This window comes from Protopterus annectens, chromosome 12.part0 (genome assembly GCF_019279795.1).
Source record: "Protopterus annectens isolate FY-2018-M chromosome 12.part0, PAN1.0, whole genome shotgun sequence".
In the NCBI taxonomy this organism is placed as follows: Eukaryota; Metazoa; Chordata; order Ceratodontiformes; family Protopteridae; genus Protopterus; species Protopterus annectens.
The window spans coordinates 1,535,469,793-1,535,486,716 of NC_056746.1; the positions used below are offsets into that span (position 1 = coordinate 1,535,469,793).

General features: G+C 41.2%; 1 protein-coding gene across 3 annotated transcripts in view; it reads left to right on the forward strand.

Moving 5' to 3' along the window:
* Window positions 1–16,924, forward strand: part of FBF1 (Fas binding factor 1) — a 1,798,645-nt gene that overhangs the window by 1,641,758 nt on the left and 139,963 nt on the right. For all 3 annotated transcript variants that reach the window (XM_044090504.1, XM_044090506.1, XM_044090505.1), the window contains one exon: window positions 13,550–13,667. In XM_044090504.1, the coding sequence (XP_043946439.1) occupies window positions 13,550–13,667 (118 nt within the window). The remainder of the gene's footprint in view (window positions 1–13,549; window positions 13,668–16,924) is intronic.

Sequence of the window (16,924 nt, forward strand, 5' to 3'; positions counted from 1 at the left end):
CTGTGTATGGCTTTGTCCAGATTTCTTGCTCTTGAGGTTGAGAAGTATGACAAATGTGTCAGGGCCATCATAGTCAGCCAGAGAGATTTCAAATTGTGACATGCTTGTTGCACCCCACTCCCCCATGTAGTGACTCTGGATGTGTCCAAGCAAGGCAAGGAGTAGTTGTATCTACCTTGGATGGGGAGGACACACTGCATAAGTACTACAGTGGCTTTTCATCTGTCCTTGATTTTGCAGAATGGTCTGGTTTCTGTCATATTTTTGTACTGTTGATTTATGCTTATTACTCAAAGTGCCTGTTGCTCTGTGTTTTAAGTAGCAATGCTTTAATGACCATAAGGTAAGCTTGTCTGAGATCGTAAGATGCAAGTAAGCTTTAATAAGCATACTGTTAAAGAATTGCCAGCATTGAAAGCCTTTCTGTTGTTGCCATGCAGAGAATACTTGACTAGATAATGTATAAGCCTTGGGTATTAAAGGACAGGATTCCATTATTTTAAAAGCTCATTACACTTGTTGGAGACTTCCAGTCATCTCTACAGACTTTACCCGTAAACTAAACAGAATGCCAATCATGTGTGGTCCATAACCTGTACAGTAATCCTTTAAGCAATGTATCTTGAGCTTGTTTCTTGTTTGCTTTTCATTTTTTACTTTTATCATATTTTCCCCATGAAACAAGTTGTCAGGCAGCAGGTCTTTTTGGATAAGAAACATTTTTACAAGTGGGGGCATCACATAGATTTCTACTTTCAGCATGTTACTTGGTACTTTAATAAAGCTGAATATATTATAATTAGGACTGCAGTGCAAGGAGAAGTGGTTTGAGTTGAGTGCTTCTGGTTTTTCTTATACTTGATTTTGACTGGCATTCCAGTAATGTATTTAAAAAGTAATTTATTTTTTCATGCCTCACAACCTTTTGTTTCCATCTAGATATTAAGTAAGCTGTCATGCAGCCAATGCATTGAAATATTTTTATTCTTCTACACTTATTTTTGTCTTGATTGGACTTTCATAATGATGGTTTGCCACCCAGGGCAGCGTATTTAATTAAAGTTAGTTTTTTGTGGTTTTGTGCATAGCTCCTCCCCTTTCTGGTTGACCACACCCCCTTGACCCCACCCATTCAGCTGTCTCCTGCAGCCCCCCTGTGATTTGAAGTCACCAGCCGCCACTGATTCCTCTGTGTCCGTCCAGTCAACCCCCCCATCCCCAGTTCCTCCTATCCTAGATCAAATGCTATCTCTGGGGGAAATCTATTAATGCTGGGGCCCGAGGATGCCTTGCATGCCAGACACAGGTCACCTATTAGCAGAGTGTAGGATACCAGGTAAAATGACAGAGCTTTGAGTCGGTCCACATAGGACATATTATTTAGGCCTTGTGTCCTTTTGTAAGATACTTCTGTGAGCATTGCATTTGGTACAAATTCTGGACAGGTACATGCCAAAGGAGGCATTATACTCAAAGACGAGCCTAATGAGGTCTGAGTAAGTGGGGGTGGGGGGTGGGTATGACATCCCTAGAACTTGACATAATCTTTTTGTTTATAAGCTGTGCAATATAGAAGAACTTTCTTACAACAATGGGCACACATTGGTCAAACATCAGGTCACGGTCCAGATACGTTCCCAAATACATAACAATTGGATCAACTCTTAGATGTATTGTCAGTGTGGTAGTTACATAGGGTAGATGACTTATCAAAGAGTACAGTAATGCATTTTTGGCATTTAATTTCAGTCCATAATTTTGGCACCAGTTATTTATTTGGAATAAACCTTCCTGCAGGATGGCAAAGTCATCCGGGGATTCAGTGACTGCTCCTTAGCTTGCAGTCATCTGCAAACATAGTCAGCCAGAGCCCTTTGGTACTGGCTTTTACTTCAGAAAAGTAGATGCCAAACAGGAGAGGACCCAGCACAGAACCCTAGGGAATAAACTGGTAACCGGTCTGTTTGTGGAAGTGGAAGTGATGTCACCTGTTTTGATTTCCTATGTCCAACCGATGAGTCAGTTGGCAATCCAGTAGGTGATATAGAGGTTTATTCCCAGCTTATTTAGCTTTGCTATGCCTGAGTGTGAGCTGGGGGGTTGGGTCAAAAGTTTTGGCGAGGTCGAGGTATGCATTGTGTACCATTTTACATTCATGCATTGCTTTGGTGACCTTTTCAAAAAAGTCCATCATGTTGAGTGAACATGACTTGTCCTTGATAAATCCAAACTGAGACAGGTCCATTGTTTGCAGGTTCTCTATGCTGTTATTTATTAGTTCCATGATGAGTCTTTCCATGGCTTTGCATATGAGGCTGGTCAGACTAAGGTCTGTAATTACCTGTGTCAATGGAAGGTCTTGCCTTGTGCAGGAGAATGACTTTAGCCGTTCTCCACTGACTTGGTACAAAACCTGTATGAAGGCTGAGATTGTACAGTGTTGTTAGGGGTGTAACTAAATCTTGCTATTTAAGATGCATCCAGAAATATCATAAGGACCTATCCATGCAGTATTTTTTAGCTTTTGATAGCACTTTTAGGACTTGGTCTTGTGTGATAGCTAGAGGTGAGCCACTTTCAGGTATATCTTGAGGGACAGACAGAGAGGAGAGAGGGTCAAAGTTAGACCTAAATTTATCGGCATGTATGTTTACTCTTTCTTTAGCCTCAGTGTAGGTAACATTGGTTGCAATCAGATCAGCACATTATTAAATGACTGCCTAATTTTTCAGATTCTTTTACAACTTGTCAAGAATCCCTAACTTTGATAAAAGAAAAAAAGAAAAAACTTTTTCTCAGTCTGGGATTTTAGATGAAGACAGAGGGATGTTCTCTCATTCTATCTTACAGGGTAGTATTCTTGTGGTGTCTCCTAGGTAGAATCCTCATGATAGCTTTTCTCACTCAGGCAAAGTGGAATGTTACAAGGAACAGTTTCCAGTATTTTCCTATTACACCAAAATATGGGCTCAGTGGGACCAGGTGACATCCCAGACTGCTTATTAAGCAATTTAAAACAGGACCTAACTAACCCACTTGCTGTTCTCTTTAACCATAGCCTGAGAACTGACTTTGTATCAGCAGAATAGAAAACAGCAACAGTAATCCCCTTGCATAAAGAGGGGCCATCAACCGACCCTGGGAACGATAGACCGAAAAGTCTAACAAGGCTCATCTGCAAAGCCATGGAAAGGATCATCATGGACCTCATCAACAAGGGCATAGGCGACCTTCATACTCTAGACCCAACCCAGTTTGGCTTCGGTAAGGGTAGACCATGCATACTGAATGTGGTAGGCTTCTTCAAGAAAGTCACCAAAGCCCTGGATGAAGGTGCAATGCTGCAGTGAATGGGTGGCACAGTGGTGCAGGGGTTAACATTGTTGCCTCCCAGCAAGAGGTTCTGTGGTTCAGTTCTCGGCTGGGGTGCCTTGTGCAGAGTCTGCATGTTCTCGTTGTGTTCAAGTGGGTTTCCTCTGGGTACTCTGGTTTCCTCCACATTCCAAAGACATGCATCTGGAGTATTTCTCCCTGGGTCTCTGCTGAAAATAGGCTTTATCTTAGTTGGTGTTTCACGGTCAACAAATGTTAGATAAGTAAAATAAATAAATACCACCTATTTGGACTTAGCCAAGGCCTTTGATACAATCCCCCACTTGAGTATCATTGGAAAAACTCTCCTAGCTAGGTAGCTAATTGGCTCACCAGCAGAACACACACTGTCAAAGTTGGTGACTACACTTTTACCAGTGGCATACCGCAAAGATCTGTACTGGGCCCTTTACTATTTGGAATCTATTTCTCGGAAGTCCAGGCTAAAATAGACAGCCTTACTAAGTTCTCTGATGATTGTAAACTAGGCACAATTGAGTCCCCTAACGATGTCAGCATATCACAGGAGTGGCTAACACAAACAAATGACTGGTGCCAAAGTCATGTCTAAAACTAAACGTGAAATAGTGCACTATTATCCCATTTGGCAAAGCGGAATTCCCCACTAATTACAATATTGACAGCACCCCTCTAAGTTCAAACCCAGTGGTGCGAGATCTGGGAACACAGGTCGACAGCAATCTGAACTTTGACCACCAAGTTTCTACAGTGATAGGAAAGCCTTCTACACTGTGCATCTCATAAGTAAAGGCATCGCATCCAGGTCTAAGGATGTTATAACCACACTTTACTTGACACTAATCAGACCATTAGTAGAGTGCAATGCTCTCTTTTGTATGCATCTCACCAGACACCTGCAGCAACTGGAGAGACCACAGAGGTTTCTCACTAAGGAGATCCAGGGTCTCCAAACCATGACTACATGGACAGACTGAAAGCTCTGTCACTGTTCTCTGTATCATATAGGTTACTGAGAGGTGACTTGTGCCTGGACTACAAGGCAGTCTCTAACTATCACGTGATGGAAATGCTGCACATCTGCAAGTCAAATGGCACTAGAGTCACTCACTCCAGGGATCTCAACCTTGCCAGTGACATTAACAGAACATGCTGTAAAGACAGGTATGTCTCCCAGAGATTGCCACTGCTCTGGAATAAACTCCCAGTTCATGTGAAGTAGAGCTCCTCAGTGACCCTATTCAGGCACAACCTGGACAAATGGATGGTTGACCACAAATTCATCCCAGGGGTGGCTCAGTCTGGTTAAATGGAAAAGAAAGAAAAGAGAAAGCACACATTTCTAATATGTTTAATTTCACAATGCTTGTGGGTATACAATATTTTTTGTTGTTCCATTGTCTGTGCAGATATAGAGATTGTCTGGTTTGCCAACTCTAGAACACGCAACATATAATTGTCCATGTGAGAAGCAATCCGTGTAGATGTAAACCACACAATTCTAAAGATTGGCCCTGAGCTTTGTTGATGGTGATTGCAAACACCAATTGAATTGGGAATTGCAATCTCTTAAATTGAAATGGCATATCCATTGGAATCATAGGAATGTGAGGAATGAGGACATCTTCATCTTTGAAAGTTCCTGTCAAGATTGTTGCTTCTATGACATTGCTCATTAATTTTTTTACTGCAACCTGCGTGCCGTTGCAAAGCTTTGGCTGGTTGATATTTCACAACATGATAATTGGCACGCAGATTTTCAATTGCAGTACATGCGGTGGCATCCCTGGCAGTTCGAGTGAATTCAAAAATTCTGTTGGATAATTAACCGCTTCATCTGCTTCCACAATAGTGTCGACGGACTTATATGTGACTGCCTCGCTTTGAATGTTAGACTGAATAATATTGTTAAGTTCGTAGACGTCTTTGTTCTTGGCCACAAGAATAGCTCGTTCAGTCAGCCAATCATGATTCTTATAATTGGTTTGAATATTGGGAAATACTTTTTCAACCAATTCTTCTTTTGACGTCACTAAATTGCAGAAGTTATGAGGCAATGAAATTTGTCCTGAGGTCAGATCAACTGGCACCTTTCCGTTCCCAATTTCCAGCAATTGATGTGAGAATATCTCAGCTGATTGATCGATGTTCTTCATCTCACATTGCTGCAGTCCTAACACTTGGGTAGTCCGCTGTCCCTCGGTCGGCCCGAATATCAGAGTATAAGGCTGACGTCGGTCAAGGCGCATTTGACTGACATCAGAACGTCAGGGTACAAATGTGCATGACCGACGTCATATCCTCAGTCTTTTTTGCCGCATGGTCCGATGCAGAAGCAGTGTTGCAAGTGCCGTCGGCGTTCTGAAATTTTTCAATTCGGAGTTTCAGACCGAAGTCAGAGTTGGTTAAGTACCCGTTGGGGAATATTTTGGTTTTTCTTGCCTCAGTGGTTTACCGGATGTCAGAAAAAGTGAATAACTGTATTTCTTGTGGGAAACAGATACCGCATAGGGATTACCATAATTTGTGTATACCTTGTTTGGGACCTGAGCACGACGTTGTTGGGTGTCGCTTTGTGCTAGGTTCAATAAACGCACTGTAAAGCGTAGGTTGGATTGTGCCAGGTTGGTCTTTGGGAAGCGGTGCAATTACAATATGCCGTCGGATGCTCCGACGCCGGCTTCCTCAAAGAAGCGCAAGGACAAGGCAGTTAAACCTAGGTTAGAGGAGTCGTCCGAACCGGACGCCGGTTCTTTAGAGGCGTCAGTGGAACCGGTGGTTCCGACGGAGGCCTCTATGGAGTCCCAGGGAGAAACTGTGTTTTTACAGGATGTGGCCTCCCAGGAGGCAGGTCAGGCTGTAGGGGCTTCTCAGGTAACTGTACTCCCTCCCTTCCTAAGGTGTCTAGGCCCTCTCTTTCTGCTTCCAAGGCTTCTCCTAGAGGCAGGTCTAGTTTTGCTTCTGTGGGTGTCACTCCTAGTTCTTCAGGTTCTGTGCCCAAAAAGCACATGCTTAAAATGGCAGAAGATTTAATTACTTTAATTAGAGGTTCTATGCCCCCTCCTGATAAGAGGCCTAGGATGGAACCTGTGTTGGGGGATTATGAGCAGGCTTCGGATGTGTCTGAGTCTTGACTGAAGACTTGCAGGAGTATTCTCATTATTCTGATTCTGATGTGGATGATTCTACTCCTTCTGCTTCTCCTCCTGAGGATTTTTCTTTCAGAGACCCTTCACTCCATGAGAGAGCATTTTAAATGGGAAGGTCAGGATTTCTCCGATTCCAGGAAAAGGCTTAGGGAATTTTTGTTTTTACCCCAGCATAGGCCTTTAGCTATACCTCCTGTTCTGAATGTAGTGGAAGATGTGTTTGCAGAGGCTTCGCTTAATCCTGATTCTTTGCCTCCTGCTCCTGTTAAACCAGATAGGTATTACAGGGTGCCTGAAGCTCATAAGTATCTTTTTAAGAGTCCTAGGGCAGACCCAGAAACTGTTAGCCAGGGGCCTAAGGGTGTAAAGGCTTCTGTTGTCAAGAATCCGGTTCCTGCAGATAAAGAGGCCAGGGCCTTGGATAGATGGGGAAAGAAAGTTTATACTTCTTCCACTCTAGCCATGAGAGCTTTGAATTGCCAGTTTCACATGTTGAAATATCAAAATTATCTCCTTTCACAGTTGAAATCTAAGGTTGATGCTCTGGCGGAAGGTATTGATTGTAAAGAGTTACAAGATTTAGTGCATGTTTCTGAACAGGTGGGTAAGCATTCTTTGCAATGTGGTTTTGATGCTGTACAGGCCTCGTCTAGAGTGGCTGCCACTGGGTCAGTTCTTCGCAGGCATGCCTGGCTGAGGGATCAAAATTTATCTGACCATGTTAAAACTAGGATTTTGGATGCCCCTTTGCAATCTGATGTCTTGTTTGGTTCTCCTGTTGAGGCAGTTTTGAAGAAAATGGAAGGCAAGGCTAAGTCTATGCAGACTGTTAAAGATTTTTTGCAGGTTCAGCCTCCAAAGTTTAGTAGAAATTGGCCTACTAAAGGGTGGACGTATCCTTCTTATGATTCCCAGTCTAGGGGTAGATCTAGACGTGGCAGGGGCAGAGGTCAGGGCTCTTTCAGGCCTAGGACAGGAAGTTCTCCTGCACAGTCTTCGGGTGAGGGCAGGGTCAGTCCTTTCGTAAACAGACCCAATGACCTACCTTTTCAGCTGCCAGAACCTTCTCGCCTGGCAGCACCTTTGGGAGGAAGGTTGGCACTTTTCAAAGAAAATTGGAGTTTGATTACCCAAGACAGATGGGTACTGGATATCATACATCACGGTTACAGGTTTTATTTCCATACCTTGCCTCCTTTCAAAGGCATGCCAGACATTCCTCCTCAACAAAGAATAGAGGCTCACAAGCAAATTTCTCTGTTACTCCAAATAGGGGCCATACAGCCGGTTCCTATGCCAGAAAGGGGCCTAGGATTTTATTCTCGCCTGTTCCTTGTGCCAAAAAGGGGAACACGTGGAGACCAATTTTGGATTTATCTATCCTCAACACTTATCTGGACATTCCCAAGTTCAAAATGTTGACGTTACAACAGCTTTTACCTCTACTGGGCAAGGATCACTGGATGGTAACTTTGGATCTCAAGGAGGCTTACCTTCATGTTCCTATCAGGCTAAGTTGCAGGAAGTATCTGCGTTTTCGGACTGGGACTTCTCACTATCAGTTCTCTGCATTGCCCTTTGGCTTATCTACTGCCCAGAGTATTTACAAAAGTTCTGGCTCCAGTGATAGCTTTCTTCAGGCTAAAAGGAATACAAATCTATCCTTATTTGGACGATTGCCTGATACTGGCTCAAGGAAGGGACGAGCTTCTTCATCATTTGGAATATGTGATAGCAGTGCTAAGATGCCTGGGGTATTCTGTGAACGAAATAAAGTCCAGTCTAGTACCCTCTCAAGACATGTGCTTTCTGGGAGTAAGACTGAATACAGCATCCCAGATGGCCTTTCTAACCCCGGACAAACAAAAGAATCTTTCCCTTTACTTCCATCATCTATCTCTTCAGTCCGGGCTGACTGCAAGGACAGTCCTTCAAGCCTTAGGGTTCATGGCATCTTGTATTCTGGTGCTTTCCAATGCCAAACTGCATATGAGGAAGTTGCAATGGTATCTCAAAAATGTATGGACACAGCACTGCCAGCATCTGGACACTGTCATTCAAATAATACCTTGCATTCAAAAGGAATTTTTGTGGTGGGCTCAGGAATGTCACCTAAACAAGGGACTCTCTGTGACCCGGCCAGAGGCGAGTCAAGTTTTAACAACAGATGCCTCAGACAAAGCTTGGGGAGCTCATCTAAACGGAAAGTGGATACAAGACAAGTGGCCTGTCAGACTACAGCATCTACATATCAACTTGAAGGAGATGTTAGCAGTCCAGTTTGCATTAATAGCTTTCAAGGATTTACTTCTTCCAGGGCAGGTGTTGATTCTAACAGACAACACAACTGTCATGTGGTACATCAACAAGCAAGGGGGAACACATTCTTATCCTCTATGCAGGCAAGCAATGATTTTGTGGGAGACTGCTCTCAGTTTACAACTAAGTCTTCAGGCAAGGTTTCTGCCGGAGCACAGAACTCCTTAGCAGATGTGTTAAGCAGACAAATCATGGATCCCCACGAGTGGAAACTGGATCTTCATGTATTTCAGAAATTGACAGTGTCCTGGGGAACTCCAGACATAGATCTGTTCGCTTCTCCACTAAACCACCAGCTGCCAAAGTTTTGCACAAAGCGGTTTCATCCCACAGCTTGGAAAGTGGATGCTCTTTCTTTCAGTTGGAAAAATCTTCATGTGTATGCCTTTCCACCGCTGCCTCTCCTCCCAAAGGTACTTCTGAAGGTCAGACAGGACAAGCCAAGGATGATTTTGATAGCTCCAGATTGGCCTCGACAGCACTGGTACCCATTACTGAGAAGTCTGGTACGGAAGCCTCCATGGCCTTTGCCTTTGATTCCTCATCTGTTGTCCCAGGAGGACAGTCATTTGCTCAATGTCAAGCTTCACTCTCTTCACCTAACAGCATGGCATATTCTGTTTTAAACCATAAAGGGTCTCAACTTCCACAACAAGTTTTGAATGTGATTTTGGAAGCTAGAAGGCCTAGTACAAGGAAAGTGTACGCAGATAAATGGAAGAGATTTTTATTTTGGAGTGCAGCTAAGGATTTGGATGTTTCTGAGCCTGATTTAAGTGTGGCTCTTCAATATCTTACTGAGTTATTGGACAAAGGTTTGTCCTTCTCTTCTATTAAGATTCATGCTGCAGCAATTTCAGCTCACTACGACTGCGACCCACCATTGTTTTCTCATCCTTTGTTCAAGCAATTTCTTAGAGGGGCAAAGAATATAAGACCCCCACGTAGAGCTCCTACTCCTGCTTGGGATCTCAATTTTGTGTTGGAGAAACTCACTCTACAACCTTTTGAGCCTGCAGCTACTGCTGAGTTGAAATATTTGTCATGGAAGACTGCTTTTTTGTTGGCCATTACCTCTGCAAGAAGGGTTTCTGAATTGCAGGCCCTTATGGCAGTTGAGCCTTTCTTAATTTTCCATAAGGATAGGGTATCTTTACGTACTAATCCTTCATTTATGCCTAAAGTGGTTTCTAGTGTGGCTTTAAACCAAACTATTCATTTGCCTACTTTTTATGCAAATCCCCAAACTAAAGGGGAAAAGATTTTGCACACTTTAGATGTACACAGGCAGTTGCGATATTATTTGGACAGAACTAAAGGGTTCAGACAATCTCAGCAGTTATTAGTTTCTTTTGCTTTGTGCTCTCAGGGCAAGCCTGTGTCAAAACAAACTATTTCTAAGTGGATTGGATTTTGCATTGCTTTCTGTTATTCCCATCATGGCAAAGAGATTCCAGCTGGGATTAGGCCTCATTCCACTAGGGCTACTGCCACTTCAACAACTTTTTTGAGGGGGGTGGCTACTAAGGATATTTTGGAGGCAGCCACTTGGAGTTCAGTGCATACCTTCTCTAGGCATTACCACCTTCCGCTGTACTCTAAATCCAGGGCTGGTTTTGCCACTGCTGTGTTGCAGGGCATTTTGGCAGCTCCTGCTTCATTATAGTTTAGCCATCCTCCCTTACCTCTGCTGTGGGATTCTACCCAAGTGTTAGGACTGCAGCAATGTGAGATGAAGAACATAGTACAGTTTTGTACCTACCATAAATGTAGATGTTCGAAGATCCACATTGCTGCAGTCCAATTTACCCTCCCTCCTTCCCCTCTGTAGTTTGAGGTGGTTGTGTGGGTTGGGTTATCCATCTGAGGTATAATTGTATAATTGTATAATTGTATAATTGTATATATTGTATATATTGTACATATTTTTGGTGTTAGGCTGGTTAGTTGTTTAGTTGTTGTCTATGGGTTTTGACCTTTCTTTTTAGGGTCTTCTGACATCTGGGGCAAGAAAAGACTGAGGATATGACGTCGGTCATGCGCATTTGTACCCTGACGTTCTGATGTCAGTCAAATGCGCCTTGACCGACGTCAGCCTTATACTCTGATATTCGGGCCGACCGAGGGACAGCGGACTACCCAAGTGTTAGGACTGCAGCAATGTGGATCTTCGAACATCTACATTTATGGTAGGTACAAAACTGTACTTTTTGCAGTTGGACACGCATATTTGTAGTTAATTTTAATGTCTTTACGTGTCACCACAAAGTAGAGTATTTCAGGCAAGCATTTATTTCATCCGCTGCTGTCAGTAGAGGAGAACGAAGCAGATCTGAAGCTGCAGAACGCGATCGCCGTACTCACAACCATGCATCCTCAAGTCTGGCTGCACATCGCTCTGCTGCTTCCTTGGCATGTATTTGAGCCATTCTTTGTCTGTTTCGCTCGTTCGCTGATGCCTGTTCTTCCTCAGTTTGATTTGCAATTACTCGTCGCACTGCTTCCGCTCCGCAAGTACGACGACCTAAGTTTGATCTTCTGCGAGGCATTATTTGGATGAACTAAAGCAGATCAATTGCACTGAAAAAGAAGTAAGAAAGTTATAACAAAAACATATAAAATTGCATATTTGTATACAAATATATAGAATCCATAGTAGGTATATAAAAACATGCGCATATTCGAATGCAACGTGTGACATATATATAATAGTAGATATATAAAAACACGCGAGTATTCGAATGCAACATTGTTCGAAAATTTCAAAGCAATCGGTGAAGAACGTTCAGAGATTTAAGATTTTGAACAAACGAACACTTACATTTTTATTTATATAGATACACACACACACACACACACACACACACACACACACACACACACACACACACACACACACACATACACAGGGAGAGAGAGTACTTTTCACCCAAAAAGAAGTAGTTTCAGCCCATTGGCTTATAAATTCACAAAAGATACACAGGTCTTTAATAGTGCAGTCAGGCTGAAGAGACTGATTATACTAGATACAGACATATTTTCCCTTATTTAGCCTCATCAGGCCAAAAGAAAAAAAAACAGACTGCAGATGGCTAGAAACTGACATGTTTTTCTATTATCAGGCCTTTTCAGTATAATTTAAAAGGCATCAGCAAGTAAATAATGCTTTTGATTATCAGATTCAATGGGGAAGGCCAGTAAGATCTTGGGGTATAAAGTATGAGGAGTGGATTCTAGAGAAGCTAAAGTTATACTTCAGAGTGGAGGGAACTGGTAAGGCTGCATGTGAAGCTTTGTATAGAATTTTGGGAGTCATACTGATAAATGTAAATTGGGCAGATAGAAAATGTGCAGTAGGGAATTACAAGAATGTGAAGAGCATAAAGGGTCTAAGGCATGATCAAAGACATGAAAGGTGGTTGTGAATACATGAGAAGAAGATGAGGGCTAGGATTTTGGCACGCTGCATTGTTTGGGGATAAGTGGGAAGGATAGAGTTGAAGAGGAGGGGCGGGGATAGATGAAGTTGTAGATGCAGAATAGGAAAAGGGCATTCAGGTTAGACTTGATAAAATATTTCTTCAAGGAAAGAATGATAAAACATTTGAAATGTATTGTTTGAGGCAGTAGTGCCATCTAAATCTCAGGTTCAGAGTTGCTTAGAACAGATTAAAGAAAGCATGGGATAGGTTATGGAAGAGACAGCTAAAAAGGGTAGCTACCATGCTTTACTGGGCTTAGCATACTTTCCTATATATAAGTAATATATATTTTAGATTTCTCGATATTTATATCTATGTATCTGTGTGTGTGTGTTTATGTATCTACCTTTATATATATATATATATATATATATATATATATATATATATACATATATACACACACACACACACACACACACATATATATATATATATATATATATATATATATATATATATATATAGATATATATATATATATATGTATAGATATAGGTATACACATACGGGTCTATGTTAAATCATCGAACTCTTAAAAAAGTGCATGATGATTTATTGAACCCATGTAAGTGAAAGCTTACAATCTCAAACGCTTAGAACAGCAATTTTTTTTCCAAGGGGAAAATAATCTCTGTTCCACAAAAAAAAAAAATTTTAAACATTTTATAAAGTGGGGGGCTATGCCCCCCATACCCCCCTACTTAAATATACCAACTCCGAGATTGCACTACAGTCACGAAAACGGCAAAGTAACAGAAGCGGCCAAGCAATTTCTTTCCCAGGGAAGGAATTTGCTTATATGCCATTTCACTATTTTGCCTTTTCATGCTTTCAAGTTTGATCAAGTTCAGTCTTCAGTCATTTAATAGGAACCCTATATATATAAACACACACACACACACACATATATATATATATATATATATATATATATATATATATATACTTACACACATATATATATATGTATATATATATATATATATATATATATATAATATATATATACACACACATTGTGTGTGTGTATATATATATATATATATATATATATATATATATATATAGATATACTGTACATATACACTCACATGCACACACACAACTTTTGATGTATAACATTGATCATATTGCTCAGTAATTTCCAGTCAAGTTCCACTAAATCTAATTTTCCCCTACCTTGAATTTTTTTTTTTTTTTTACTTTTATGTCTTGGAGTCTATAATTCTGCTTTTTCTTTTCCAGGAACGTTTGAATTTGGCTGGACAGCGCCAGAATTTAAGCATATTGCGAGACAAATTGCCATTTCAAGTGTTATCATCTCACTCTGATATGAAAATACCACCTTCACTCAACCCACAGAGTAAGTAGCATAAGTTCTCACTTTATGAACACTAAATGACTACCTATGACAGTTTTTACACCATTAGTTGTCATCACACTTCATCATCTCAGTGTCTTTGATTTGTTTCTTTAAGATCTGGAGTAGGACAACAGTTTGATGGCTTAAAGACTGGCAGGTATTGTTGCCTTATGAGCAGTGTCTGCTGTTATTGTATGTTTACCTTATACCTCTAAAAGGTGTACGACTCATAACCCCATTACTCAAACACAAAGTAGGAGGTGTTAGAAGATGATCTTGCACCTGAACCACAACTTCCTTCTAGGCTTCACTAATTGTAGGTCTTCCCACTGTGTACAGAGTCCTTGCCTCCTGGTGTATCTTCCTTCTCGGTAGGCTGAAACTATGCTTTACTTTTGCAGTGTGCAAATTCCTCCTTTAGTAACAAAATGAAGCTAAGAATTTGACGTCTAATTGGAAATTGGTGCTAAAGTCTCATTCAAAAAAGATTTGAAGGGCCAAGACATATATATGTATATATAATACATATTTTTTTATATGTGGATTTATGTCAGATGATCGAGTTTTCAGAAACCCGAGCTTCATATTGCCAAATCCATATGTTTGATTTTCTGAAAACTTGAAGCATTTGAATAGAAGCTGTGGTACAGTGGGGAATGGGGAATTACCATTTTAGCCACTATAGTGCGATCTCAGATTTGGTATATATAATTTGTACGAGATGTGCAGGGAGGCTTGTCCCCTGCAGAAACTTACATTTTGGTTATTTTGTGTCATTCGAGTTTTTGGAAAATCAAACATATGGTCTCAGCCATATGACGTTCCAGTTTCTGAAAACTTGATCATAAATATATATATATATATATATATATATATATATATATATATATATATATATATATATGGGATCAGATCCCCGACAGTTTCTGCCAAAGCAGAAATCACTGAACATACATAACCGAAAGTGCTGTTCACCGAAGCAGCACTTTCGGTTATGTATGCTGGTTGTGCCGGTTGCACTACGGTGCGGTTAAGGGATAATTCCCTTTTCCGCACTGTAGTGCTACCTCGGAGTAAGAATATAAAAGTAGGGGGGTGAGGGGGCACAGCCCCCCACATGGGGGGTGCAGGGGGGCTTGCCCCCCTGCATAAAAGAAGATTTATTGGTTTTTTTTGTTTTTTTGAACGCACTTTAGCAAAAGCGCTTTTTCGGTGAAAACGCTTTCATTAAAGTGCGTTCGGTTATTGTGGATTTGGACTATTGAACTTTCGTTCAATAGTCCTAGATCTATATATATATATATATATATATATGATTTTTTTTCCAACAGTTACTGTAGCAGGCTGGAATGGTGTGGTGTCCCTCATGATCTCTTTTTACTTTTAACTTTGAACTCACACAGTGTTAACCTGGTAACCCACTGGCTGTGATTGCCAGCCTCCTCCCATAAATGGCCATTCTGGTTCGGTTAGAGGTGAGGAGCCTGGCAGTCACCATGACAGCTTGCAAAAGAATGGTCTTGGGTATGTTAGTGGAGCTCCTACACCTGTGCTCTGTATGCAGTTATTGAAGACAAATATATGCAAATAGGCATGGTCTTGAGCATGCTGTGCTCCCTCCAAAATGGCAACACCTACCAAGTCTACCTGTAAAGCTAGCCACTGATTGTTCTGAGTCCTGTTGCTGAAACTGGGAGAGTAACATGCCTCTAACCAGTACATTACCCCATCCCTTCCCCTTGAAGAGGAGCAATCTGACAGAACCTCATAATTTAAATTAAATGTAGCATTAAGCACCTCTTCATTTCTTTGTTGTTCCCCAACAGCTCTTACAGTTGCCTGAGCTGCTAACAGAACTTAGAGTGCTTGTATTATAGTTAGAGCTTTTTTTCCTATTTTCCAGTAGAACTGACATTGCAGAATATATTTACTGTTGGCTAGACTACCTACACATTTCTAGGAGAGTCAGTACCTGAGGTTATCTAACTTTAATAGCAGTTAACACAGTCTAGAGCCTTGAAATCCACTGAGATGTATTTCATTTGGAAATATTTAAAAACAAAGGTGTAGAGTGGTGTGATTTGTTGGGCTTCCACTTCTGCTAGAAAAATCCTCAAACAGTCTAGTGTCCTCTCAAACCCTTGTCCCTAGCACAGTATCTACTGCAGTTGCTCTCCTGCTTTCAGGTTCTTCAGCAAGCAAGGTCCCATCCTTGCTGAGCTGCATTACTAAGTCACACCCTAAAAATGTAGCTAGCAGGTACGACTGGTGCAAGGCAACTGCATAACTTCAACAAGTAAAACAAAAAGAAAAGCCAGCACCAAGGGACTCCATAATGAAAACATGTGTTTAATCCATCTTCCAAATACATGTACACAGACCGGTTTCGGCAAAAAGCCTTCTTCACTGAACATACACAGACCGGTTTCGGCAAAAAGCCTTCTTCACTGAAGAAGGCTTTTTGCAGAAACCGGTCTGTGTATGTGCATTTGGAAGATGGATTAAACACATGTTTTCATTACGGAGTCCCTAAGTGCTGGCTTTTCTTTTTGTTTTATCTGTATTACTAAGTACCACATCTCTCAACGTGTTAGTGCAAGAAATCTGGACAAACCCTGACAAAATGGGGGGATAAAGGCCGAAGAATTGGAGCAGATTTTAAATATTTCTCTTATAAACTTAGAAAGTTGCTAGAGTAACAGGGTTTGTGTTAACATACGTATTCTGAAGGATTTGAAGTTTGCCAGAAAACAACAAATTTTATGAGGAACCAACAAAAAATACAAGGTAAAAACCTGGACATTCTGCAAAAATCGGGACAGCTGAGAGGTATGCTAAGTACACTGCAGAAGGAAAAGTTACATCTGTGACCCATTTTGTGTCACTTACTTTACTTTCATTGGATTTCAACTTTCCTGCCTCACAGTGACTGGCTTGTCTAACCGCTTTTTGTCAGTCACTCATTTTGCAGTTAGAACTGACAAAGCCTTGTATTTAGGGTCCTGCATACACAGTGTTTACTCTCAACACTTTATATACTGCCATGAATTTCTCATGTCTTCGTGTCTAGGGAGTGCTGCATTAGCATCCTTCCCTTTCCTGGGTTTTGTTTTCTAATTTCAGTATGGCACAAGTGCTTGCACACCTGAAGATTAAAGCAGTTTACTTCATACATTCCCTTGGAGAAACTGAGCTAATCAGATTTTTTCTGCTATACAGTTTTTGCTGTTGATGTTTAGATTGTATGACCTCCAGAG